The following is a 24,448-nucleotide window of genomic DNA, read 5'->3' as shown; positions in this document are numbered from 1 at the left end:
TCTAAAGTATGAAGGGAAACCAACTTTATTTATTAACTAAAGTGACCGAACGGAATATTGGCTAGCGGTATAATGTAACTAGGTGCGGTAGTGCGTACATCGAACGTAGTACGTATGGCGGCGGGGCATCCCATCACTCGATATCTCATGTAATGTAATAATACATCCGAACATATTTTCATTTCATTACATAGCGCACTATTTGATAGGTGCCAGGTGGCCGTCACTAGCGCGCCAGCTCGGGTGATGTTCGGAGTGATGGTAAAATGTAATATTACTTAGTACGAAATGTAATGCCATATGACATCACTTTTTAAAGTACTGTTTTGCGCATGTCTACCGACCGCCGATACGAAATCGGCGTCGCCATAGACTGTAGAAGATTGTTTGTGATTTGGAAATACCATGAAAATACAGACTCAATTAATTATTTTTAGGGCAATACTCACTAAATAATATTTAATATGAATGAAATGAACAGGACTTCGTCTGTGTTGGTGTTAGCTGGCGGGCGTGCTCTGCCTTTTTAGAGTGTTTTTTTTTTTTGTTAAAACTGACTGGAAAGCGCTCTAAAGGGCGTGCCGTGCGTATGTCGGCGAGCGCCGGCACAGATGGGGTCCATACTTGAATAGTTTAACTAACTTGTTACAAATAACTACAAACTTGATATTGGCCAATCTTTGTAAAAGCCAGACGAGAGAGAAAAAAAAAATGAAATGAATGAATGAACGATAAATGTCGACGAGGACTTCGTCTGTGATGGCGTTTGCTGACGCGCGTGCTATGCTTGTTTGGAGTGTTTTGTTTTGTTAAGAGTGGCTGGTTTTTGTGTTAGTTGGTGTTTTTTGGTGGTGGAAGTTGGAACTGACTGGGAAGCGCTCTAAAGGGGCGCCGCACGTATGTCGGCGGGCGCCGGCGCAGACGGAGTCCATACTTGTATAAATTCAATAACTTGAATCACAAACTTGACATTGGCTAATCAGAGTAAAGCCAGATTTAAAGAAAAAAAAAAGAAAATGTCGACGAAGTCTTTAAAAAAATCTATCTGACATTATCATAAATCAAGACGAACATTGTTTCAGAAGTTGCTAGTCTGTGTCAGCGATCGACTTGTGGGGTTGTATATTTTTGTGTCGTATAATTTAAATAAATAATATTTTATGTTTTGATTCGAAGAAAATTGTTAAAAACGTTTTAAAAATCAAAATGTCTCAAGGCAAGATAATATTAATGGCTTGCGGAAGCTTTAGCCCTCCAACGTTTATGCATTTGCGTATGTTTGGTATGTATTGTTATTTCATTAATTTACATAATATTTTCTATATAATAATAACACTATAAAGAGCGTAAAAATGTAAGCTAACATTTTTTATTTTTATAATATCCACATCCAATTTTCCATGCTAATAAGTATTTATAAATAAATTTGCGAAAGTGTGTCTGTTAGTTTGTCTGTTACCTTTTCATTTTATGGTTCAACCGCTGAACCGATCTTGAAAAAATTTGGCACAAAGATAGCTCATATCCTGGAAACAGGCAGGATGTATTTATTATAAAAAAAAAAGGATTAATCTCAAAGTCATAGGCAAAAGCTAGTCACCTTAGTTAATTTTAATTTTTTTAAATAATTTTTCAAAGATGAAAGTATAAGATGAAAGTAATGTTTATATAGTATCATTTTTTTTTTAATGATGGTGTCTTAAATTTACTAAATATTTTTTATTGGCTTGTGACCTCTTTCCTGTGGACAACACAAATTTTAAACCCTTCCAACCAAACAAGGTCTTAAATTTTCAAAAATCCTTTCTTAGTGGATGTTCTACACCATAACAGCTATCTTGCCAAATTTTAGCCTGATCTGTCCAGTAGTTAGAGCATGCCATTGATAAATCAGTCAGTCACCTTTTTTATATATTTAGACTAGTTGACTGGCACTGGTATAGTATTATTACACAATACACATATTATGTACTAGCTGAGGCCCGCAGCTTCGCCCGCGCGGAGTGGTCAGATCCCCTGCAGCATCAGGATTGAGGAGTTGGAATCCAAATTTTTTATGAAAAAATGTCATAAAGTTCCTCTATCGATTAAAAAATAAATTACGCAAATCGGTTCAGAAATCTCGGAGATTTCGGTGTACATAGGTAGAAAAACACAACTCCCTTTTTGAAAGTTGGTTAAAAAAGTAGCCTATGTTACTCCCTGGTCAATCCTCTACTTGTCTGTGAAAACCCCGTCAAAATCGGTTCAGCCGTTCCAAAGATTAGCCTTTTCAAACAGACAGACAGACAGACAGACAAAAATTTTAAAAACGTGTGATTTTGTTATGGTATCGTTCAAATAACCATATGAGCTTAATATCAGGTAGTTATTTCGAAATTACAGACAGACACTCCAATTTTATTTATTAGTATAGATTAAGTATTATGAAAGGTTTATGCATCTAAATGTGAATATACTAAATATGTAAGTATATCATATTCACATTTAGTCTGTACAACAGGTAAACCTAGCCTTCGAAGCTGGGCAATCAATCCATTAACAAATACAAATCTTTACTGTTTGTTTAAGCATAATGATAACATAATCAGAACAATAATGAGTTAATGTTGATTGTTATGGTTTTATTAACGTTATTACTTTTACTTACTATCTTTATACTATATATAGCTCAATTACCACTCACTGACTCACTCACTCATTGACATAATTGTTCTCCTAGAAGGAGACGGAAAATGATATAATGATGTGGGGGAGTTGTGATTGGATTCGGGAACCCTCTGGGGAAAAATTATGACATTTGAGAAAAACAAGATGGCGGCCGACGTGATTTTTGCAGCTCCGTTGTTTTACAACCGATTTTGTTTAAACTCGCAACTATTTAGGAAAGTAGTAAACGGTTAATAGAAAAGGTAGAAAAAATTGGAAAAACAAAATGGCGGCCGAGCTGGAGCGTTTTCAAAATTTTCATTTTTCGATCCCGAACCGCGGCGCCACAGATCCGAAACGGGAAATTGAAACTTATAATTTTTTTCTGGTTTCGCCCACGATTATCCTTAATTTTGACGGAATGGGGGTAGTTTTTAAAAATTCAAGATGGCGGCTGTCGTGGCGGCCATTATGTTAGAGGTACGAAAAAACGCAATTTTAAAAGTTAAATATCCCAAGGTTGACAACATCGGAGCGATTCGGCTTCTATGAAGCGATTGTACGTATAGGCTCGAGGTATAGATTGGAGGAAAAAAATTACCCCATTTTTTGGGGAAATTTCAAGATTTTCGGGAAATTGAAAAAAATCGAAATACGGACTTTTCGCAAAATCCGAGTATGAGCGATTATGTGTTTTGATCATACAAATGACATTTCGGTATTTTTGTCGCCGGAGACTGGCAACACTGGAATTTATCAAAGAAAAAGTGATTTTCGACACGGTCTTTTTCACGGTATCCCCTTTCGCGTGGGTGCGAGCGAGATGAGAGATTGAAACGTCATCGGGAGCGGTATATCCTGTAGTTAATAGGAAAATTATGAAACAGTGTAAAATCTTTCTGTGAAACGAGTTGGCGGCCATTTTGTATTTTTTTTAATTTTTCGAAATTTTGACCACGTTTTTGAAGCAGTTGGCAACATTTTGGAAAGTCGACATGTATCAATCGATTGTGTGACTCAACCAGCAGTATCGAAATATGTAAACGGTGTTGCCACATTTGGGGAGTTTTTCGAAATTTTCCCCAAAAACTCCTCCTGTAAAATTTTGCATGAAATTTTTTTTTCCACTGATGGTTTCGTATAGAAAATAAAAAAAAAATCGAGGAAAAATTTGGAAATAGCTGATGATCGAGGATGTCGGAGACGGGTGAAGGGTCCGCTCAAGGTATTGAAGATAGGTGGGGGGTGCTCGACCAAATGTCATTCATGACATCATCCAATTGCCAAAAAGCTGAAAAAAAATTCAAAATGGCGAAGAAAAGATGGCCGCCATACAAATTTCACCGGCGTCCAGCTCGGAGGGTATAAAAGATGGAGGTGCGGTTTCTTGGCAAAAGAGGATCAGGATCCAAAGGTCTACTCGATGAATAGAAAAAAAATTCAAAATGGCGGAATTTATTTTCCCATACATTTTGTATGGCGAATATTGAATGTCTCATTCTTGTAGAAAGAGAGAGAAAACGATACAATGATATTCGGGAGATATGTTTTGGTTCGCGATATGAGTAGGGAAAAATTATGACATTTCAGAAAAACAAGATGGCGGCCTATATGATTTTTGCAACTCTTTTGTTTTCCAACCGATTTCGTTCAAACTCGCAATCTTTGAAGAATGTAGTAAACGATTAATAGAAAAAGTGGAAAATTTTGGAAAAACAAGATGGCCGCCGTACAAATTTCGTCGGTGTCTATCTCGGAGAATATAAAAGATGGAAGAGTGGTTTCTTGGCAAAAGATGATTAGGGTCCGAAGGTCTACTCAGTGGAACAAACTCTGCATGCTCGCGGACCACTTTAGTGGTCCGCGCACCCACGCACCCTACTAAATTATTATCCTAATCTACAAAAAATAATATGGATGTCGTTTTCAGGGTTTTCCAGGGTGCTGATTTTGATAATGACATTAATTTTCAAATCCAAGATGGCGGACTTACAGAAAATGTGGAAAAAATTGGAAAAACAAAATGGCGGCCGAGCCGTAGCGTTTTGAAAATTTTGATTTTTCGACCCCGAACCGCGGCGCCACAGATCCGAAACGGGGTAGTCGAGGATAACTATTTTTTCGTGTTTCGCCCACGATTATCCTGTATTTTGACAGAACGGGAGTGGTTTTAAAAAATTCAAGATGGCGGCAGTCATGGCGGCCGTTTTGTTCGAGGTACGAAAAAACGCAATTTTAAAAGTTAAATATCTCAAAGTTGGCAACATCGGAGCGATTCGGCTTCTATGAAGCGGTTGTACGTATAGTATCGAGGTATGGATCGGTGGGAAAAAATTACCCCATTTTTAGGGAAATTTCAAGATTTTCGGGAAATTGTAAAAAATCGAAATACGCACTTTTAGCAAAATCCGAGTATGCGTGATTACGTGTTTTACTCGTACAAATGACATTTGGGTATTTTTGTCACCGGAGACTGGCAACACTGGAATTTATCAAAGTAAAAGTGATTTTCGACACGGTCTTTTTCACGGTATCCCCTTTCGCGTGGGTGCGAGCGAGAGGAAAGATTGAAACGTCATCGGGCGCGGTATATCCTGTAGTTAATAGGAAAATTATGAAACCGTGTAAAATCTTTCTGTGAAACGAGTTGGCGGCCATTTTGTATTTTTTTTTATTTTTCGAAATTTTGACCACGTTTTTGAGGCAGTTGGCAACATTTTGGAAAGTCGACATATATCAATCGATTCTGTGACTCAACCAGCAGTATCGAAATATGTAAACAGTGTTGCCACATTTGGGGAGATTTTCGAGATTTTCCCCAAAAACTCCTCCTGTAAAATTTTGTATGAAATTATTTTTTTTCACTGATGGTTTCGTATAGAAAACAAAAAAAAAATCGAGGAAAAATTTGGAAATAGCTGATGATCGAGGATGTCGGAGACGGGTGAAGGGTCCGCTCAAGGTATTGAAGATAGGTAGGGGGTGCTCGACCAAATGTCATTCATGACGTCATCCAATTGCCAAAAAGCTGAAAAAAAATTCAAAATGGCGAAGAAAAGATGGCCGCCATACAAATTTCGCCGGTGTCCAGCTCGGAGGGTATAAAAGATGGAGGTGCAGTTTCTTGGCAAAAGGTGATCAGGATCCGAAGGTCTACTCGATGAATAGAAAAAAAATTCAAAATGGCAGATTTTTTTTTCCCATACATTTTGTATGGCGAATATTGAATGTCTCATTCTCCTAGAAAGAGACGGAAAACGATACGATAATGTAGGGGAGATGTGTTCGGGTGGGGGAGGCGAGTAGGGAAAAATTATGACATTTCAGAAAAACAAGATGGCGACCGACGTGATTTTTGCAACTCTTTTGTTTTCCAACCGATTTCGTTGAAACTCACAATCTTTGAAGAATGTAGTAAACGATTAATAGAAAACGTGGAAAATTTTGAAAAAACAAGATGGCCGCCGTACAAATTTCGTCGGTGTCTATCTCGGAGGCTATAAAAGATGGAAGAGTAGTTTCTTGGCAAAAGATGATCAGGGTCCGAAGGTCTACTCGGTGAAACAAACGCTGCATGCTCGCGGACCACTTTAGTGGTTCGTGCACCCACGCACCCTACTAAATTATTATCCTAATTTACAAAAAATATTATGGATATCGTTTTCAGGGTTTTCCAGGGTGCTGATTTTGAAAATGACATTTATTTTCAAATCCAAGATGGCGGACTTACATTTTCTACAAAAAATAGAAATGCCTGTCATTTTATGGGGTTTTTCGGGGTGAATTATGTATCTTATTAAATCAATTTGGTTTTATATAATAAAGTTAACTTTACCACGTCACGTGAGCTGCTTTAGCAGCTCGCGCACCGAGCAAAAACTAGTTATTATACTATATATAGCTCGATTACCACTGACTCACTGACTCACTCATTGACATAATTGTTCTCCTAGAAAGAGAAGGAAAATGATATAGTGATGAAGGGGAGATGTGTTCGGATTCGGGAACCCTCTGGGGAAAAATTATGACTTTTCGGAAAAACAAGATGGCGGCCGACGTGATTTTTGCAGCTCCGTTGTTTTCCAACCGATTTCGTTGAATTTTGCAATCTTTGAAGAAAATAGTAAACGATTAATGGGAAATGTCAAAAAAATTGAAAAAACAAGATGGCGGCCGAACCGTAGCGTTTTCAAAATTTTGATTTTTCGACCCCGAACCGCGGCGCCACAGATCCGAAACGGGAAATCGATAATAATTATTTTTTTCTGGTTTCGTCTATGATTATCCTGAATTTTGACGGAATGGGAGTGGTTTTTAAAAATTCAAGATGGCGGCTGTCGTGGCGGCCATTATGTTAGAGGTACGAAAAAACGCAATTTTAAAAGTTAAATATCTCAAAGTTGGCAACATCGGAGCGATTCGGCTTCTATGAAGCGATTGTACGTATAGGCTCGAGGTATAGATTGGAGGAAAGAAATTACCCCATTTTTTGGGGAAATTTCAAGATTTTCGGGAAATTGAAAAAAATCGAAATACGGACTTTTCGCAAAATTCGAGTATGACCGATTATGTGTTTTGATCATACAAATGACATTTGGGTATTTTTGTCGCCGGAGACTGGCAACACTGGAATTTATCAAAGAAAAAATGATTTTCGACGTGGTCTTTTTTTAGGGGCGATCGTTTCGCGTGGGTGTGAGCGAGAGGAGAGATTGAAACGTCATCGGGAGCGGTATATCCTGTAGTTATTGGAAAAGTTGTACAACGATGTAATTTATTTCTGCAAAACGAGTTGGCGGCCATTTTGTATTTTTTTTAATTTTTCGAAATTTTGATCACGTTTTTGAGGCAGTTGGCAACATTTTGGAAAGTCAGTATGTATGAATCGATTGTGTATCTCGGCTGGCAGTATGAAGATATGCAACCCGTGTTGCCACTTTTGGGGAGATTTTCGAGATTTTCAACTAGAAAACTCCTGTAAAATTTTGTATGAAAAAATTTTTTTTCACTGATGGTGTCGTATAGAAAACAAAAACTTAGTAAGCCAAAATTATGGAGAGAGCTGATGATTGAGGGTTTCGGAGACGGGTGAAGGGTCCGCTCAAGGTATTGAAGATAGGTGGGGGGTGCTCGACCAAATGTCATTCATGACATCATCCGATTGCCAAAAAGCTGAAAAAAAAATTCAAAATGGCGAAGAAAAGATGGCCGCCATACAAATTTCGCTGGCGTCCAGCTCGGAGGGTATAAAAGATGGAGGTGTGGTTTCTTGGAAAAAGAGGATCAGGATCCAAAGGTCTACTCGATCAATAGAAAAAAAATTCAAAATGGCGGAATTTATTTTCCCATACATTTTGTATGGCGAATATTGAATGTCTCATTCTCCTAGAAAGAGACGGAAAACGATACGATAACGTAGGGGAGATATGTTTTGAAGCGCGATATGAGTAGGGAAAAATTATGACATTTCAGAAAAACAAGATGGCGGCCTATATGATTTTTGCAACTCTTTTGTTTTCCAACCGATTTCGTTGAAACTCGCAATCTTTGAAGAATGTAGTAAACGATTAATAGAAAAAGTGGAAAATTTTGGAAAAACAAGATGGCCGCCGTACAAATTTCGTCGGTGTCTATCTCGGAGGCTATAAAAGATGGAAGAGTGGTTTCTTGGCAAAAGATGATCAGGGTCCGAAGGTCTACTCGGTGGAACAAACTCTGCATGCTCGCGGACTACTTTAGTGGTCCGCGCACCCACGCACCCTACTTTATTACCCTCAACTACCCCGTTTTTACAAAAAATGATATGGATGTCGTTTTCAGAGTTTTCCAGGGTGCTGATTTTGATAAAGACATTTATTTTGAAATCCAAGATGGCGGACATGCCTTTTTTAAGAAAAAAATCGATATGGGTGTCGTTTTATGGTGTTTTCGCGGTGAATTTTGCATCTTAATAACTCGATTCGGTTTAATACAATAAAGCTAAACATTACCACGTCACGCGAGCTGCTTTAGCAGCTCGCGCACCGAGCAAAACACTAGTTATTATACTATATATAGCTCGATTACCACTGACTCACTGACTGACTCATTGACATAATTGTTCTCCTAGAAAGAGACGGAAAATGATATAATGATGTAGGGGAATTGTGTTCGGTTTGGGGAACCCTCTGGGGAAAAATTATGACATTTCAGAAAAACAAGATGGCGGCCGAGGTGATTTTTGCAGCTCCGTTGTTTTCCAACCGATTTCGTTGAGTTTTGCAATCTTTAAAGAAAGTAGTAAACGGTTAATAGAAAATGTAGAAAAAATTGGAAAAACAAGATGGCGGCCCAGCCGCAGCGTTTTGAAAATTTTGATTTTTCGACCCCGAACCGCGGCGCCACAGATCCGAGACGGGGTAATCGAGGATAATATTTTTTTTTTGGTTTCGCCGACGATTATCCTCTATTTTGACAAAATGGGAGTGATTTTTAAAAATTCAAGATGGCGGCTGTCGTGGCGGCCATTATGTTAGAGGTACGAAAAAACGCAATTTTAAAAGATAAATATCTCAAAGTTGGCAACATCGGAGTGATTCGGCTTCTATGAAGCGATTGTACGTGTAGGCTCGGGGTATAGATCGGTGGGAAAAAATTACCCCATTTTTAGGGAAATTTCAAGATTTTCGGGAAATTGTAAAAAATCGAAATACGCACTTTTAGCAAAATCAGAGTATGAGCGATTACGTGTTTTGCTCGTACAAATGACATTTGGGTATTTTTGTCACCGGAGACTGGCAACACTGGAATTTATCAAATTAAAAGTGATTTTCGACACGGTCTTTTTCACGGTATCCTCTTTCGCGTGGGTGCGAGCGAGAGGAAAGATTGAAACGTCATCGGGAGCGGTATATCCTGTAGTTAATAGGAAAATTATGAAACCATGTAAAATCTTTCTGTGAAACGAGTTGGCGGCCATTTTGTATTTTTTTAAATTTTTCGAAATTTTGATCACGTTTTTGACGCAGTTGGCAACATTTTGGAAAGTCGATATGTATGAATCGATTGTGTATCTCGGCTGGCAGTATGGAGATATGCAACCGGTGTTGCCACTTTTGGGGAGATTTTCGAGATTTTCAACTATTAAACTCCTGTAAAATTTTGTATGAAAAATTTTTTTTTCACTGATGATGTCGTATAGAAAACAAGAAGTTAGTAAGCCAAAATTATGGAGAGAGCTGATGATTGAGGGTTTCGGAGACGGGTGGAGGGCCCGCTTAAGGTATTGAAGATAGGTGGGAGGTGCTCGAGCAAATGTCATTCATGACGTCATCCAATTGCCAAAAAGCTGAAAAAAAATTCAAAATGGCGAAAAAAAGATGGCCGCCATACAAATTTCGCCGGCGTCCAGCTCGGAGGGTATAAAAGATGGAGGTGCGGTTTCTTGGCATGAGATGATCAGGGTCCGAAGGTCTACTTGATGAATAGAAAAAAAATTCAAAATGGCGGAATTTATTTTCCCATAGAAAATGTATGGCGAATATTGAATGTCTCATTCTCCTAGAAAGAGACGGAAAACGATACATTGATGTATGGGAGATATGTTCAGATGCGCGATATGAGTACGGAAAAATTATGACATTTCAGAAAAACAAGATGGCGGCCTATATGATTTTTGCAACTCTTTTGTTTTCCAACCGATTTCGTTGAAACTCGCAATCTTTGAAGAAAGTAGTAAATGATTAATAGAAAAAGTGGAAAATTTTGGAAAAACAAGATGGCCGCCGTACAAATTTCGTCGGTGTCTATCTCGGAGGCTATAAAAGATGGAAGAGTGGTTTCTTGGCAAAATATGATCAGGATCCGGAGGTCTACTCAGTGAAACAAACTCTACATGCTCGCGGACCACTTTAGTGGTCCGCGCACCCACGCACCCTACTTTATTAACCTCAACTACCCCGTTTTTACAAAAAATGATATGGATGTCGTTTTCAGAGTTTTCCAGGGTGCTGATTTTGATAATGACATTCATTTTTAGATCCAAGCTGGTGGACATGCACTTTTTAAGAAAAAATTGATATGGGTGTGGGTTTTATGTGTTTTTGTGGTGAATTGTGTATCTTAATAAATAAATTTGGTTAAATATAATAAAGTCAACATAACCACGTCACGCGAGCTGCTTTAGCAGCTCGCGCACCGAGCAAAACACTAGTTAATTATTATAAAATTAGCTGATGCCTATGACTTTGTGTGTTGTACAAGGAACCAAAAGCTCAATTTGCTATAATTCACCAAACTAAAGAAATCTGTATGATGCAACATCAGCATACAACATGCACTGCCCGCCCTCCCACTGATAAACATGCAGGAAAAGCCAGCCACCAAGCAAGCCACATGCACCACCACCACACAACACCACACAAATCCCAACACCACTCGACACACGTTTCTCCAGATTCTCAGGAGATGTAGACCTTACAATGCCCAATTGCAAAGTCCTTGCAATTTAAAATTTCCTTGTAAAATTGTTGCAATTACAGTAAATAGTGAAATTATAGAATAGAATAGAATAGAATAGAATTAAATTTATTCATTGGATCAACATACAGGTAATACAAAACACACTTAAAATATAAAACTTAAAAAATAAATAAAACTTAAAATATAAAATATAAAACTTAAAAACTAACTTAACTTAAACATGGTGTTGTGTACCTACTATATGTTGTGCCAACGAAAAGGCCCGAACTCAGCTTAATGATGTGATTATCTCTAATTTGTGTTTGTTTTCAGAAATAGCAAAAGACTACATACACTCATTGGGTATAGGGACCATTGTGGGTGGTATCATGTCCCCTGTACATGATGCATATGGCAAGAAAGACCTAGTGGCCGCGCATCACAGGTAACACACAAATATTCATTCAAAAACTACTTTCAAGATGCTTTTTTTTACAGTCCATAAACTAATTAATGTGAATCAAGCAAAAATACTTAGATTAACAAGTGCAGATTGGCAGACATACATCTTTGAAAACATGCAAAACTTTCAGGCATGCAGGTTTCATCAGTGTTTTAACTTCACCAATATTTAGGGTAAAGTCCATGCGAATAGTCTGACACTGTCACTTATCATATACGTAGAGTTAGTAGGCTGAAAACTAAATTAAAATTGGTTCATTCGTTTAGGCGCTACGAGGTCACAGACAGATACATACGTCAAACTTATAACACCCCTCTTTTTTGGTCGGGGGTTAAAAACTGTCTTGCGGGCAACAAAGCCAGTGATAGCCCTATGAGAAGAGTTTCTTGATGGAGTGACCTTCTCCCAACACATATATCCACATATATGACTGATAGCCTAGAAATATAAAAAAAGTGATATTTAGTTAAAACACAGCTCTGGAATATTAGTACTGCATACCCAGGATCGAAACTGGGACCCACTGAATCATCATCATCATCTACATTAAATTAAAGTATTTGCCACTAGAAGATGCCCGCGACTTCGTCCGCGTGGATTTAGGTTTTCAAAGATCCCGTGGGAACTGTTTGATTTTCCGGGATAAATGCCTATGTCAATTTCAGGGACGCAAGCTACCTCGGTACCTTTCATACAAATCGGTTAAGCGGATGGGTTTTTAGGAATCCCGTGGGAACTCTTTGATTTTCCGGGATAAAAAGTAGCCTATGTCCGTCCCCGGGATATAAGCTAACCCTGTGCCAAATTTCGTCAGAATCGGTTAAACTGTTGGGCCGTGAAAAGGTAGCAGACAGACAGACACACTTTCGCCTTTATAATATTAGTATGGATTACTGGGCATATGATAGGTCTCTGAAGACTTCCACAGTCCACACGCCACGGTCTTGCGCCGCCTGAATCCAGCGGCTCCCTGCGACTATTTTGATGTCGTCTATTCACTAATGGGGGAGGGGGGTCTCTCTCAACACTTTCCAGTGCGAAGTCGCCATTCTAAGACATTGATATCTCAATGTCTATCTATTTTTCTAACTATGTGCTCTAGCCATTGCTATTTACTTTGGTTCTCCTACAAATCTCCTGATTCCTAATAGAAGGCCGAAATCTTGGCAACTAGGTTATCATTATTGACTAGATGATGCCCGCAGCTTCGCTCGCGTGGATTTAAGTTTTAAAAATCCTGTGGGAACTTTTGAGTTTCCAGGGCAAAAGTAGCCTATCGGAATCCGTAATCCAGACCAAATTTCGTAAAAACATTTGAACGGATGATCTTTTAAAAGTCCCGTGGGATCACCAGGATTTAGGAATGCAATTCCTTACAGCACCAGGGTCGAGACCTCGAGGTCAACGACAAAGTCTTTACTTGGTATAGATTACTTATTAAAACATTATATGTTGTAGGATAGCAATGCTAAAATTGGCTCTGAGATCGTCGGGATGGATCAAGGTCTCGGAGTGGGAGACGCAGCAGTCCGGGTGGACGCGGACCAAACTGTCGCTGCAGTACCATCAGGTAATCTTCTCATTTTCTTCAAAATATGTATACAAGCGTAAATTAAAAATTTATAACACCCCCGACAAGTGAGGTTACAGTAATAACTAGAAAAGATCTGATAACTTTCAAACGGCTGAACCGATTTCCTTGGATTATAGCTAAGAACACTCTCGATCGAGCCACCTTTCAAACAAAAAAAACTTAATTAAAATCGGTTCATTAGTTTAGGAGCTACAATGCCACAGACAGATACACACGTCAAACTTATAACATCCCTCTTTTGGGGTCGGGGGTTAAAAAGGAAGAGCTGACTGACTGACTAATCTGTCAATAAACAGTTCAAACTACTGGATGGGTTGAAATCTGGCATACATATAACTATTATGATATAGACATCCACCAAGAAATAATTTGCAGAAATTAGGTGCACACGCAAGCGAAACCGGGGTGGGTCGTTATAGTCGTTAATCGGTGAGTAGAAGGAAAGTTCCGTTTACATTAGGAATACTAAAATAGCGTAAATGCATTCGTGACTCAGGTCCCAGCCAATCGATAACGCACCAAGGACGACCTTGAAGGCTAGGTTACATCGCGGACGGGTATACATAAATACGCCTACTTTGATATGAAACGCCAAATAATTTTACTCACCTGAAGAATGCCAACAGTGTCCTATTACTAATCTTCCTCTGTCCGTTCATCTGTCCGTCAGTGGGCTGTATATCATGAACGTAATAGGTAAGAACGTTGACACGCGGACAGACAGACGGACAGCAGAGTGACATTAATAGGGCTCCGTTTTACTCTTTGGGTAGTACGGAACCCTAGAAAACACCCTAATTGGGAATTAGAAAGAAAGTTCCGGACTTCGTCTGTGTTGGCGTTTGCTGGCGCGCGTGCTCTGCTTTTTTGGAGTGTTTTTTTTTTTTGTTGGAAGTGGCCGGGTTTTGTGTTTTACTGGTGTTTTTGGTGGTGGAACGACTGGACAGCTCTCTAAAGGGGTGCCGCGCGTGTGTCGGCGAGCACCGGCACAGACGAAGTCCATACTTATATAGTTTCGCTAACTTGTAAATGACTACAAACTTGACCGATCAAATTGAGTCCGCTGTGGGCGCTGTCGACCAGCAGGGAGAAGTGGCGAATGCTGGTGAGGTGTATAACATCTGCCCCCAAAAACGTTACCTCGTGATGACCACGACCGCTCTACCAAGAGTGTTACGACAAAGAAGAAGACAAACTTGACATTGGCTAATCTTTGTTAAGCCAGACGAGAGAGGAAAAAAAAGTTCCATTTACATTAGGAATAGTAAAATAGCGATGCATTCGTGACTCAGGTCTCAGGCAATCGATAACGCACCAAGGACGACCTTGAAGGCTAGGTTACATCGCGGACGGGTACACATAAACATGCCTACTTTGATATCAAACCTAATTAGTTAACCTTGGCTCGTAAATGTGATACCTTCGCCAAAGAAAACATTTGTCGTAGAATTTAATTTCTCTATTGCAAATTACATACTTACGTACATTCCTTTATAGGTACACTTCTGACGCGCTTATCGATACAAACGTATTACACCTATTATTCTATTCATTAATCTTTGAAATAAAGCAACCGCCGAGTTTCTTGCTGGTTCTTCTCGGTAGGAAAGGCATTCCGAACCAGTAGTAGATGCTCTTGACGATTCAAAAGTACTTGTAAAAGTCTGATTGAATAAAAATATTTTGAATTTGAATTACATCAATTTATCTCTTCATTATCTATGCCCTTAAACAATGAATATAGTAAAATTGAATTTATTTTAAAGTTTAGGGAGGCATCTTCGTGCGTAAATAAACTATATAAAACTTATTACAAATCCTGTAGACATTCAAATCGCTGTCCCTGACAGAATAATCCAGAATGTGTTTTTTTTTTTTCAGGAAACCATAAACAATTACCTCGCTCAACTCAACATGAATACCACAGACGCTCCAGCCTGGCTCCCGGATGATATTCTCAACGTCAACAGTATAGACGAACCGGATGATCTGAGGCAGAAACTAAACGGGAATATAGAAGATGATACGATCACTATTAAACTGTTATGCGGCGCCGATTTGCTAGAATCCTTCGCTACACCTGGTCTGTGGTCGGACGAGGATGTAAGTAACTCGGACGAATTGTTAAAGTCTACAGTAGGTAGGTATTGAGCGGGACGACCCAATGCAGTCACTAACAAATTATTATATGGCGCTGATTTACTGAAAATCCTTCGCTACACCTGAACTATGGTCGGACGAGGATGTAAGTAACTCGGACGATTTGTTAAAAGTCAACAACAGACAGATGACCTGAGGCAGAAAAATGAGTATGCTCCTGAAAAAGCATATTATACAATCGAAGATTATGTAAATGATAAAAAAGCATGGATTTGACTCGCTCCAGCAATGCGCATTCTGCAATTGCTTGTATAGTATGGTATATTATTGTAAATTGAACAGTCGAAAAGAGCAACCGCCGAGTTTCTTGCTGGTTCTTCTCGGTAGGAACGGCATTCCGAACCAGTGGTGAATTATTTTGATGATTCAAAAGCACTTGTAAAAGTCAACTTGAATAATGTATTCTATTCTATTCTAGTGATGTATTACTTCCAGATAGAAACGATAGTGGGTGGGCACGGCTTAGTGGTGGTGTCGAGAGCGGGCAGCGACCCCGGCCGGTTCATATACGAGTCCGACATGCTCTACAAACATAGGGTGAGTCAGTCAGTCAGTTCACGAGCAAAACAACTCTTAGACTGCATCATCACTTACCACCAGGTGAGATTGCAGTCAAGTGCTAACTTGTATCTGAATAAAAAACCGGCCAAGTGCGAGTCAGACTCGCGCACCGGGTTCCGTACAAGAGTATTTTTGCCGACATCTTACACGACAAATCAAAAACTATTAGGCATAAAAATAAATAAAAGTCCGTTTTAGAATGTACTGGAAGGAAGATAGAAAGTACAGTAAGATAACTATACCAAGTGGAGTATCATATAAAACGGCTTTTTGATTTATCGTGCAAAAGACCCGTTTACAAAACCCTTGGTGCGTGAGTCGGGCCCGCACTTGGCCGGTTTTTATTTGATAAATACTTAATTGCTATTGTTTTTGGAAATTTCCAGAAAAATGTAATCCTTATGACGAACTATATAACGAACGAAGTCAGCTCGACCGTCATACGACGGTTGCTGAGACGCGGGGAAAGTGCGAAGTATCTGACAGACGATGGCGTTCTAGCGTACATACGACAAAACAGGCTGTATGGATCACTGCCTTGTGTCACGTGAGTATTATAGTCAAGCTCTATCCACGGAAAGAAGTTAGTATAAGGCTCTCTCTGTTACGTAATCACATACAAATGACAGAGACGAAAAACTCAGTGAGCGTTAACCATTTTGAGTCACCATCAGTGGCGTGCAGTTCATAGAGGCATAACAGCACTGCTTACCCTAGTTGTAATGGTTCAATGCTGATTTGCAATATGACTTGCCACACAGTAAGTTCCTGCCTATTGAATGCGTACTCTGACTCTAAATTCTTTGCTCGCCTCTGGTCACCAACCAATCCCAAGCGCAGTGTGGGACGACCTCCGACGCGTTGGACTGACGACCTTAAGAAGATAGCGGGAAGTGGGTGGATGAGGAAGGCGGAGAATCGTGTGTTGTGGCGCGCTCTCAGGAAGGACTATGTCCAGCAGTGGACGCAAACAGGCTGATTGATTGATTGATGTAACCAATTACAAACATGTTTTCAAGAAACATTCGAAATTCAATTCGAAAACATAGATTCGTTTGTGATTGGTTGGTGACTCAAAATGGTGAACGCCCACTGACTTTTTTGTCCTTGTCATTTGTATGGGATTACGTAACAGAGAGCGCCCTATACTGACAAGGATTTTCAAAATGTTACTTAGCAATCATCATCATCATCACTCAAAAGAAGTCTACTGATGAACATAAAGCCCAGCAAACACGTAGCTATAATATGGATTGATATAAATTATTGCAACCCAAAGTATATCAACGATAAATTACATAGTTACGTATGTGGTGGGCCTAAAAATTGGATCGGTCATTTCAATAACTCAACATTTAAAAAACCCTTGACACAAAAACCTTTATAAGAAAACTAGAAAAGAGCTGATAACTTTCAAACGACTGAGCCGATTTTCTTGGATTATAGCTAAGAACACTCTCGATCAAGCCACCTTTCAAACAAAAAAAACTTAATTAAAATCGGTTCATTCGTTTTGGAGCTACGATGCCACAGACAGATACACAGACACACAGATACCCACGTCAACCTTATAACACCCCTCTTTTTGGGTCGGGGGTTAAAAACCGCACAAGTCACTCAATCAAAAGTCAGGAATCAGTGACATGTGTCTTTGAGGAGATGTTTGAAACTTAAAATGTATTTTTGAGAAAAACTTGACTGATGATGCTGTTATGACCGATTCAATTTACTTACAATTCTTGTATAACTTAACAGCATCTAACCAAAAATCAACTTATCTTCCACGCTGCTTGGAAAAACAGTGAGTATAACATACTGAACGAAATGATCGCGAACTACGACAAGAGATCGCCGCAAGACATCATCATGACGTCACCAGAAGAGACCAGTTTCAAAAACATACTAATATCCATACGCGACAAACCTTCAATCATAGACGAAACCATTACAGTGAAACGGCCGAAAAAATCCAATTTCTTACTACCAAGTCATACTGACTGTATTAGCCCAACTATGGATCCAAAACCGAAAATCGCGTACTTAGATAAAGTTCCATCTACATATGTCCCAGGGAAAGCTGTCAAAATCGTCAGTGACGTCACGAAGCATGCCCTAAAAGACGAAAAGGTAAGCGAAATAACCCACAGCTCTTTAGACAGTTACCTATCTAGGGACGAATATGATTTGTACAAACGTAGAGTAAGCGAGGGTAATATGGAACAAGTAAGCAATGTTAAGGTTAATAAGAAACGTTGCACCTCCTCTACTATTAGGAAACTAAGGCCGGAGGATATGAAAAAGAGTAAATCCGAAGTGAGTAAGTTATGTGACAAAATGAAGAGTATTAAACTGAAAGATAACAGTCGGAATTATAAGACGCGTAGTTGCAATGATATAGTTAAGTTGATATTGACTAAGCATGGTATACACGTCATCAGCGATACTGAAGCGATGGTTTAGTAAAGTTTTGTATGTGTACAGGACTTTATTTTGTGGTTTAAATTATTTCTTCATATTAACGAGGGTCTGTTATAAGTAGTGTAGTCTGTGTGTACTGGACCTTATTTTCGAGTTTAAGTTATTTCAGACTTCATACTGATGAGGGTCTGTAGTAAGATGAAGTATTAAATAATTTGAGGTTTGTGATGAGATGAAGTCAAAATATTATGAAAAAGTACGAAATAGTTTGGTCCGGAATGGTATGAAGTCTGGAGTAACTTGAAGTCTATAATAACATGAGGTTTGATGAGGTCTGAATGAATGAGATGAAGTGTGAAATTATTTATTTTTGTCAATATACCAGCCAGTTAAGCAATATTAATTGACGATGGAGTTTTAAGTAATGTGAGAGTTATTTCAGTCTATAATTAGATGACGACTGAATTACTTTGAAGTCCGCAGTAAGATGAAGGTTGAAGTAATTTGAGGGCCGTAATGAAATGAGGTCTGAGAAAACTTAGGCGTGTTGTAAGAGATGTTTATCGTGATTGGATGACGTCTGAAATACCTACTTTTATATCTGTAGTAAGATGAAGGTTGAAATAATTTGAGGGCCGTAATGAAATGAGGTCGAAGAAAACTTAGGTGTGTTGTAAGACGATGTTTATCGTGATTGGATGACGTCTGAAATACTTTAAAGTCTGTTGTAAGTTGAAGGTTGAAATAATTTGAGGGCCGTAATGAAATGAGGTCTGAGAAAACTTAGGTGTGCTGTAAGAGATGTTTATCGTGATTGGATGACGTCTGAAATACTTTAAAGTCTGTTGTAAGTTGAAGGTTGAAATAATTTGAGGGCCGTAATGAAATGAGGTCTGAGAAAACTTAGATGTCTTGTAAGATGATGTTTATCATGATTGGATAACGTCTGGAATACTTTAAAGTCTAGTAAAATGAAGGTTGAAATAATTTGAGGGCCGTAATAAAACGAGGTCTGCGATAGCTTTTGGTATGCTATAAGGTCATCTTTATCGTGATTGGATGATGTCTGAAATACTTTAAAGTCTGTAGTAAGATCATTTTGAAATTATTATGACGAGCGTAATAAAAATGATGTCTGTAAAAGCTTTAGATGTGTTGTAAGATGCTTAGCGTGATGAAGTAAGAAATAACGAGAAGTGAAATAGAATCAAAATAAATGAAAATTGGTAGAATTTATAGCACTTTTAGTGTTACTTATAACTTAATTAGTACTTATTGTATTTATTTATCCAAGTATTTCTGTAATTACTGTCTTCCATGTTTGTATTATGTAATTATTCGTTAGCAGTTATAATGTCATGTAAAGTCATGAAACAATGTCATGATACTTGCGTGTGTATTTACACGCACTGCTGCTTATTTGGTATAAGGTATGGTTTATACAGAAGTGGCGAATGGTGGTGACTAGCAATGTGTAGTCCGTACAAAATGAGTGACTCTTTGATTTTCCGGGATAAAAAGTAGCCTATGTCCGTCCCCGGGATATAAGCTAACCCTGTACCAAATTTTGTCAGAATCGGTTAAACTGTTGGGCCGTGAAAAGGTAGCAGACAGACGGACACTTTTTCGCATATGGATTCTACAAACAGCCCTAATGCGGACTGTCTCCTTTGTAAAGTGCCCTAAAAATTAGATTCTTTAAATTTAAAATTCATTTTCCGTCTTTTTTTTAGCCATATAAAATCGAAAAAGATGGAGATACTCTAAATTTGTTTAGAGAAAAACATCACAATCGACGCCACTGTGTCCGCCAAGCACCATATCTGTTTAAACCATGCCTTAGATTGACTTATCACTACTTTACGTAATAATTATTACTTAATTTAAAAGCCAAATTAGTATAATTCTAATAAAATACTGACTTGTAATGTATATTGTGGTTTTTTGTATAGATTTTATCGAGGAATATCTTATTTACTCAATAGTTTTATATATATGTTCTGCTATTTCAACGTATTTATGCGTAAATTAATAGGTCTAAATATATTGCTATCTCTTTCATAATGCCTCCATATCCGCGGAAAAAGTTACTATAGGACTCTCTCTGTTACATAGGTAATCCCATACAAATGATAGAGACAAAAATCTCAGTGGGCGTTAACTATTTTGAGTCACCAACCAATCACAAACGAAACTACGTTTTAGAATTGAATTTCGAATGTTTTTTGAAAACATATTTGTGATTGGTTGGTGATTCAAAAGGTTAACGTCCCCTCAGATCTTTGTCCGTTGCGTACCCCATCCATTTGTATGGGACGTATGTGTAGAGGACGCTAACTCCACACGGACAAAGTCGCGGGCATCAGTTAGTCCTTGATATAAATAAAACGAGGCAAATTTTCCTTGCAGAGTCGAAAACTTTTTACCAATTTTGACGAGTAAACTTAGAATTTATGTATGTCAATTCTTATAGATATACATACTATAAATTTTGTATTTTATGTAAATAGGCTCCTCACCGCCTTCCATTCCATACAAACGTAGTTTTCATACTAATAAAGTTACACAACAATGGTTAAAACTACACATTTTTACAATAATTTGGAAAACTAAAGACACATACTTATATTTTTTTCTAGAACGTGTCTACAAACTTTCATTAGGTATGATTGGTTAAAATTTAAAAGAGAACCAATTTACGTTTGTATGGAAAGCGCTGCTTGAGAGCGCGTTAGAGCGGTTACGCACTCATCCGATCCGAATCCGTGAAAATACGGATGTAAAAATTCGGACTGAATTCGGATATTGCTTACGCACTAATCCGATCTCTGATCCAAATCGAAGCTATTCAGTGGACATCTTTGACATATCTACGTCATACGTCCGATTTGAATCCGAGGCACATCCGAGATATTCTCATCGGATGACGGAGAGAACTCGGATGACGGATGTCGGAGCTAGTGCGTAAGCTACCATACAAATAGTTATACGACTACTCGGAACGTATATTCACGGACTCGGATCGGATGAGTGCGTAACCGACCTTAGGGTTACTTTTCTTAAAATCTTATTAATATTAAATGTTATACCGTTTCCAAAATAATTCGATGAATGTCATCTATACTGAATACCTTGAGCTTTATACTTATCACAATAAATATTACATTTAATTATACCATTTAAAAAACGGTATGATTAAATTTTTTTTCGAGAGAAATGTTTACCGAATAAAAGCAGCATACTGCAAAATTAATTTCAGAGAATTTACATCTATCGTCGAATTATTCTTTGTGATTATAAACTTAAAAGATTTTGTAAATAAGTAATTACTTAGTGTATTAACTTAAATGCATCATAATTTTAATATTATAATAGATTAGAAATCCCACGTTCCCACGGGAACCACGGAATTTATTTAAAAACCTCCATATTGAAGTCACGTGTATCATCTATTGTATAATATTATATTCTTTGTATAACTGTGAAAATATAGAAAAAAAAAAACTATTGTTTAACCTGAACTGAATGTGATTCTTTAATTATTCTCTGTGATATGTTCAAAGTCTTCGAATTTTAGTGCCAAAAACTATTAGCTCGCACGAAAATGTAGCCAAAATAATTTAAAAACGTTACAAAGTTAAAAATAACAGTATTTTTAACTTTGAATTTTATTAGTTTAGTTAACGGATAAATATAGTAAGTTTATTAAATGTTATTAGTAAATAGAATTTTTTTCTTTGTTTAATCTTTTTGTGAATTTAAACTAAATAATAATATGGCTAATTCTGTTATACACAATCTCTTATCTATAAAGACAGGAATGTATTGCTATTTGTTATCCCTTTCATACCTAATACCTTTAGAAAAGGATAACACTAAACTTAGACTTGTGATATTACTTTGGAGATTGTTAACAACCGAATTAGCCACATTGAATAGTCTTCAAGAAACTAAAAATATAAAACTTTAGTTTTTGATTTGTGAACAAGATAATTTGAACTTATGTTATGAAATATGTAATTAGATGTTTTATGTTTGAAATTTTTAATGCTGTTCGCACAATTTTATTGTTAGTTAGTTTCTTATACTTAATGACTGTTATTTTTTAACTATTTATTGTACTTTTTACGAATTGTAGTAAAGCTTCTATGGAAATAAAATTTGTAGTTGATAAATGGTTTTTTAATTGAATGTTATTGTTTTTATCCCTTTTTTGTTTTCCATCGAGGCTTTACTTTGTCGACGTTGTCAGTAAATTTAGTTCGGTTTCTTTTATATTTTTAACCCCCGACCCAAAAAGAGGGGTGTTATAAGTTTGACGTGTGTATCTGTGTATCTGTCTGTGGCACCGTAGCTCCTAAACGAATGAACCGATTTTAATTTAGTTTTTTTTGTTTGAAAGGCGGCTTGATCGAGAGTGTTCTTAGCTATAATAATCCAAGAAAATCGGGTTGAGCCGTTTGAAAGTTATCAGCTCTTTTCTAGTTTTCTTATAGGGTTTTTGTGTCGGGTTTTCTTAAGTGTTGAATTATTTACATTTAGATTCAAAATACGAGATAGTACCATTGCGAGATAGTGCATTGGAAGTATTCTTTATGCACACTAAATATTCCAAAGTAATAAGTAGGAACAATATACCTAATAAATTATTAATGTAGGTATACATTAGGCAGAGTTCTTCAATATTTATATATTTATTTTCAGCGTCGACATTTTTGGTTTTTTAAAGAATGTCTCTATTTATATCGCGTGCCATTAAAGAAACGAACCAAAAAGAGGGGTGTCACTCATGCGATCTCACTTCAGCAGTATAATGTACCTGTAGCGTGTGAGTGAGATGGAATGATTAGAATCGCTCTGTTTCGATTCGTTTCTGTACTGGCACACATTATAAATCTATCCCCACTTCTAGGAATTTTTATATGGTGCGTATACACAATGAAATTATTGCTGAGAAATGTCATATCGGTTTCCATGTATCCGTATGCGTTTAGCCCTAATTCGCACGAGCGTTAAAAAGCGTTGCGTTAAATCCCGGCGTTGCGCTGTTAACACAAAGTGCGCGTTAAAAAAGCGTTGACGTGTGAACAGATACTTGGCAATGCGTTTGTTCTATTTGAACGCTTTTTTAACGGACGTTATATAAGCTCTCGTGCGAATAAGGCTTCAGACGGTGCAAGTGAGTCTTTTTTTTATAGACCAGCGCTTGGCTGCAATCAGACCTGCTAGCAAGTGATGATGCAGCCTAAGATGGAGCGCGCTTGTTTAGAAGTTGCCTATTCACTCTTGACTTGAAGGTTCCCATATTTCTACTTAGGCGGCTTACCATAGATTGTGTATACGCCCCATTAGATATTTGTAGCTACTAAATTATTCTTCTTGAATTTTCTATCCCCCATTTTACTCCTTTTAGGAATGTTTATCCCCAGCTAGGGAGTTGGTGACATTTTCTGTATAATATGATTAGCTCGTCAGTAAAGTAGTAGAGAAGCTGCCGATTAGGTTAGTCTTTTTACCTGACTGCGGCAAAGCCGAAAGGAAGGGTTATGATTTTAGCAGTCTATGTATGTATGTTTGTATCCAGATTCTGTGTGTTCCACCCTAGTGCCTAAACTACTGGGCCGATTTTGATCAATGAGATGTCAATTGATTCGTCGTAAAGGTCCGGGTGACATAGGCTATGTTTTATACGAAAAAAAATTACCTAACGGATGTTACATAAAAAAAAGTGGAGCTCTCCAAAAAATTGTCTTTGCTATTGTATCGAGTGGGATGTCAAATGAAATCATTTTTTTTAATTGAAACACATCTAGCATTACAGCTAGATGTGTTTCAATAAAAAAAAAATGATAGATATGTGCGTAATATGTTGACTGCTAGAATCATAACCTTTTTTTTGGCTTTGCTGTAATGGGGGAAAAAATTAGTCTGCTACCAACTCCCTGTTTGCCCCTATTTCTCCCCGTGTGTCTGTTTGTCGTGTAGTGAGTAAAGTAGTGTTTCTGTTTGTGCGTAGGGAGGCGGCTGCGCGCTGTAGCTGACGTGCTGCGCGCCCGGCTCGCCCGACAGCGCGCGCCTCTAGACCAACCACCTACTAATTTATTATACCTACTAGGGTTTCATTATAGGGTACTAGCCGATGCCCGCGACTTCGCCCGCGTGGA

The 24,448-nt window shown here is 38.0% G+C and overlaps 1 protein-coding gene across 4 annotated transcripts; it reads left to right on the top strand.

The window, feature by feature from the left end:
* Positions 1-1,037: 1,037 nt before the first annotated feature.
* Positions 1,038-24,448, top strand: LOC123877850 (nicotinamide/nicotinic acid mononucleotide adenylyltransferase 1). Of its 4 annotated transcripts, XM_045924773.1 has the most exons (8): positions 1,044-1,282; positions 11,422-11,533; positions 13,010-13,121; positions 15,027-15,248; positions 15,741-15,842; positions 16,253-16,413; positions 17,669-17,993; positions 24,301-24,448. In XM_045924773.1, exons 1-8 carry the CDS (start codon positions 1,207-1,209, stop codon positions 24,319-24,321), a joined length of 1,131 nt encoding a protein of 376 aa, XP_045780729.1. In that variant the 5' UTR covers positions 1,044-1,206; the 3' UTR covers positions 24,322-24,448. The 4 variants fall into 4 exon arrangements, with proteins under 4 accessions (XP_045780728.1, XP_045780729.1, XP_045780732.1 ...); XM_045924772.1 differs by lacking the exon at positions 24,301-24,448 and having other exon boundaries at positions 1,038-1,282; positions 17,669-18,602; XM_045924776.1 differs by lacking the exon at positions 24,301-24,448 and having other exon boundaries at positions 1,060-1,282; positions 17,622-17,763.

The sequence above is a fragment of the Maniola jurtina genome, chromosome 24 (genome assembly GCF_905333055.1).
Source record: "Maniola jurtina chromosome 24, ilManJurt1.1, whole genome shotgun sequence".
Taxonomy (NCBI): domain Eukaryota; kingdom Metazoa; phylum Arthropoda; class Insecta; order Lepidoptera; family Nymphalidae; genus Maniola; species Maniola jurtina.
Note: the sequence above shows the minus strand (reverse complement) of the source record. Positions and strands in the feature narration are given on the sequence as shown.